A 5,000-nucleotide genomic window follows, 5' to 3' on the forward strand; every position below is an offset into this window, starting at 1 on the left:
GAAGCAATACACAAGAAATATATCATAATAAATATGGTAGTCTGTTTGTCTCCTTTCTTTTCATGCTCAGCGTACAGCTGCATATATTATCAACCTAATCCGATACAAAGTTGAACACGCCTGGAGGTTCAGGCGGGGTTACCAGTGTATGATGTACTTGAAAACTCTTCTCTCACGCCACTACGACTTTGGAGCCCCTTCTACGCCACTTCCGAACAGCTGGCGTGAATTCCTCACCAGACCACAGCATGCAACACATTTCAAGCTTAAAACAGCTTCGAACAAAATCAAGGGGTCACCTTACCTTCGCCATTTTTTGTTCACTGGCATATTTTTTTATGAGGTGTCTGTCTAACCCTCTTTATTTATATAATATTACATTATATCATTCACTTGCTTTCATCAGTTAAATGCGTAACTACCCACTTATTCCATTAGCATTTTTGAACTCATTTCCCTGCATGTAGCAATCTTTTTTTATGATTGATGCGTGATTAAATTTCGAAAGGCAAGAAGTACCACCGCATTTTGGAACAGAGACCTCGTTTAAAATTCCGTATCATTGCGTCGGTCCACCTACCCATTTTCCATATTTGGTCTGTCTGATGTCGTTAATGTAACTAATATGTATATACGTGTATATTGGCTAAACGAACTGGTGATAACTCCATATGTGCCCATAGACGTACACATTCAAAGTTTTGAAATCGTCTTTAAAATTATTTTTCTATTTTTGTTTTGAATCGACTGAAGTTTCCGAAGACTTGTAATGTAGGCTTTCCACCCCCATTTGACTTGTTCATCGTTTCATTATCACTTTCCTGTCGCTCGTCAAATCATGTTGCGCCAGGCCTTCAAATGGGCGTTTCCTTCTTTTGCTTGCGGGGTCAACTTTTTTTCTGTTTATTAAGGTAATCACGTGGGTGTCTATAATCAGTATTATTCTTTATATTGAGCAGGCCTGTGCTGATCAAACAATATTTTAAAAAATGCACGCATATAGTAAATAACCTGTTGCAAATAAGCATAGCGGTGTGAGTATATCATAAGAGTGAGTGCCCAGAAAAAGAAAATTGCAGGAGCCTCTGTAACGCTCAAATCAGAGCCATCGTCGTATCTGTATTTCGTTTTTTTGATGCGCGTAAAGGATTACAGAACAAAGAGAGCTGTGTAGAAATCTTCCTTAAACTATGTATTTTCTTATTTTCCTTTTTCTGCTGTTTTCGTAAAACCGATGCTAGTTGCTATCAGACTCAAACCAAATGATATCCAAATGGCAAGGTTTCCACTGCATTTTGAAATAGAGACCTCTCTTATCAGCCATTTTATCAACGGAACAGACGCTTACACGCAAGCGCAATCACGCACACGCACACAGACATACATATGCATACACGTACACATATACACGCCTAGATACACACACACACACACACAATTAATGCAACGAAAATATGCCCGCGGATGCAATCACATGCTCTAGTGTCACCAAGAATCACAGTCACTTACTGGGAGAGATCTTGAATCTTAGTTTGGAAGGCAACGCCAGCATCCGCCAGCTGCTGTAAGATCAGAGTCACCTTTTCCTGCGCCACTGCTAATACGGTTGTACCTGTTCATAAAAGAATCCAGTGACACTTAGGAAAGGATTATTAAGTTACAAAAAAATAAAAATTACAAAATCAGGCTTTGCTGCTTCCGCGTTACGCACTTAAACCATTACCTGTCCCTGTGTTAAAGCTGAGAAGGTCTATGTGGCTGGGAAATCCAAAGGTTTCTGGATTTAAAAACGGAGGCAATGACTTCACTTCCAACACATTCCATCTGCAACAGTTACAACATATTACACGATATATTACTCTAATCAGAGTGACCAATGTTCTCCGTTGCTAGGAATGACGAACGAAAAAAAACATATATTGTACAGAAAATTAAGAAGTATTAGATTTTGTAGCTAATTACACGTTACATTATAATTCGCAAAATAAAAAAAGACACAACGGTTATGCACATTTATCTTTAATAAGGAGAATGTAATAACTCCACTCGTTACACGACATGCCCGTGCTGTGTACGTCCTCCCTTCCTCCTCCGCCCAAAATAACTAATCCTCTCATATCAACTCACCCGGCGTAGGTGCGGTCAGCTCTCTGGTTACGAATCTGTCCCAGAACGGCCGCGACTACAAGCAGGAGCGCTAAACTATGCCGCAATATCATCTTCACTCTGCAAGAGTTTTATTTGTTTTTAGACGTTGAGGCAACCACAGAGTCAGAGCAGCTCTCTCTCTCACTCCCATTAGCAGTCGCGGATGAATCCCCGAAGAACAGCCTCTTTCTCAGCTGCATTTATAGTGTGTTTTTTACGCTTATTGGTGCATTTTTATGGCACTGTCACTTGATTAATATTGGCAAAATATAATGTTTAAGTGTCTCCTTGGATAGGCACACATAATGTCACACGCGTGCGCACACACACTCACACACACACAATATATATATATATATATATATATATATATATATATATATATATATATATATATATATATATATATATTATATATATATATATATATATATATATATATATATATATATATATATATATATATATAATATTATATATATATATATATATATTATATATATATATATATAATATATATATATAATATATATAATATATATATATATATATATAATATATATATATATATATATATGTATAATTGATATATATATATATATATATATATATATATATATATATATATATATATATATATATATATATATATATATATATATATATATATATATATAGAGAGAGAGAGAGAGAGAGAGAGAGAGAGAGAGAGAGAGAGAGAGAGAGAGAGAGAGAGAGACTCACATATGTCTGTGTGTGTGTGGCTATAAAATAAGAAAAGCTTCGTTCCCAAAACTCACAAGTATTGTACCGAGTCGCAGACGTGTGTTCGCTGCAATAACAGGTGAACCACTGCCACCGCAGCCGCAATGGTCAGCCTCGAGACCTCGTTTGCTCTTTCTGCAATGGTCATTATCATCATCGTGCCCCCCCCCCCCCCAACACCTCCCTAAACAGAGAATCCTTCCATCCTCTCCCACGGACATCTGTATATCTCCTCCAACCTCTCCTCGGATTTTTCTTCACACTATATTTCCTCCAAATTCCTCCCTTCCCATGCCAAGTTTGGGCCAAGAGAGATCCCAATTCTCCAGAGGAAAGCGCTGGGGCAAGAGAGGACAGAATGCAAGAACAAGCAGATCAGTCCAAAGCAAGAACAGAGAAGGAGCCATCAAAATGGAAGCAAAACTAGGACGCCGAAGGAGTTCCATAAAAGAAGCAAATCCGCCCCGCAGGGAGGTGTTGCGCTGTCGCAATAGCGCGCCCTTCGCCCTAAACCCCGAGCCCTTAACGGTATCTACAAACCTTATCTAGAAAGCACCGCGCGAGGACGGCCGTGGCGCCGTTACTCTGCTTTCCTTTCCTTTCCAGGCCACTCGTTATCTTCATGAATATCTACTGGATAACAATAACTTGCATATCATAAGAATCTTTATAAATGAGATTGCTTCTCACTTTCTCTTCGTCCCCGTGACAATTAGTACCTTTGTTTCCTTTACGAAATGCTTTTATATTTGATTAATATTGTTATGATTATTACTATTAGCATGATTATGCAATTTTCACTATATTCATTATGATTTTCATTATTATTAATTATATTATTATTAGAACTATTATCATCATTATTATCATTAGCAATATCATCATTATTATCATTGTTATCGTTAACATTACTGTCATCATCGTTGTTATAATTATTATATTATCATTATTATTATTACCATTATCATCATTATCATTATTATTATCATTATTATTATTACCATTATTATCATTACCATCATTATTATCATTATCATTATTATCATTATTACCATTATTAGCATTATCATTGTTATCATCATTAATATTTCAACTATCATTATTGCTATTACAATCAGTATCATAAAATAAAATCATTATTAATAGTACCAATTATATGAAAATTATAGTAACGATAATAATGACAATAATATAAACTTCGAGTGTTAATAATAATGATAATAACCATAGTGAAAATTATATCACCATTATTGTTATTTCCATTTTCATCATTATCATCACAATCACTATATAATCACTAATATCACAATTACCTTGCCATACCTTCACTATCATTATCATTGTTGTTGATACTGTTGTTATTATGATTACCTTCATCATCATAATTATCATTATCTTTATCATTTTCGTGTTTCATTACCACCGTTATCATTATTATCATTATAATTATTATCATAACTATTATGTATACCAATAATAATAATAAACATGACATTTATGATGACGGTAACGACAACAATAACAGCAATATAAATGATCATGATAATGAAAATAATTCATGATGATCATATTGATAAAATGATAATGATTATAATGTTATTGACAATGGTAATCATAATGATTATCATAAATTCCACCATTCTCTTCAATATCATCAAATCATTGTCATTATTGTGATTGTTATTATCATCATTATCATTACTATTCTATTACAGTTATCGTTGTTATCATTGGTAACACTGTTACAACTATTATCATTATCATTATTATTATTGTTGTTATTATTAGCATTGTCATTATTATCATTATCATTGCTGGTATTATCATAATCATTTTAGTGTTATTGCTTTTATTATTGTTGTTATTATCATTATCATTATTTTCAATGTTGTGATTATTATCGTTATTATTAATATAATCATCATTGATAATGGTATAAAAAGATAATGATCATTATTAGTATAGTTTTTCTTATTACTCTTATAATTATTATCACTTTCATTATCATTAACATCATTTTTTTCATAAGTGTCATTATGCTCATCACCATCCTTACTATTAATCCAGTTATCATTAAGCTAATCATT

At 33.8% G+C, this 5,000-nt stretch overlaps 1 protein-coding gene across 1 annotated transcript in view; it reads right to left on the reverse strand.

Annotated features, from left to right (window-relative positions):
* Positions 1–3,164, reverse strand: part of LOC122268085 (carboxypeptidase B1-like) — a 7,572-nt gene extending 4,408 nt beyond the window's left edge. The window contains exons 1-4 of the mRNA XM_086551134.1: positions 2,949–3,164; positions 2,128–2,226; positions 1,724–1,824; positions 1,510–1,612 (exon numbers count right to left, since the gene is read on the reverse strand). Of these exons, the coding sequence (XP_086407260.1) occupies positions 1,510–1,612; positions 1,724–1,824; positions 2,128–2,226; positions 2,949–3,070 (425 nt within the window). The 5' untranslated portion in view covers positions 3,071–3,164. The remainder of the gene's footprint in view (positions 1–1,509; positions 1,613–1,723; positions 1,825–2,127; positions 2,227–2,948) is intronic.
* Positions 3,165–5,000: the final 1,836 nt, after the last annotated feature.

This window comes from Penaeus japonicus, unplaced genomic scaffold (assembly GCF_977035675.1).
Source record: "Penaeus japonicus unplaced genomic scaffold, GWHDUDI00000001_assembly GWHDUDI00000024, whole genome shotgun sequence".
NCBI classification, from domain to species: Eukaryota; Metazoa; Arthropoda; class Malacostraca; order Decapoda; family Penaeidae; genus Penaeus; species Penaeus japonicus.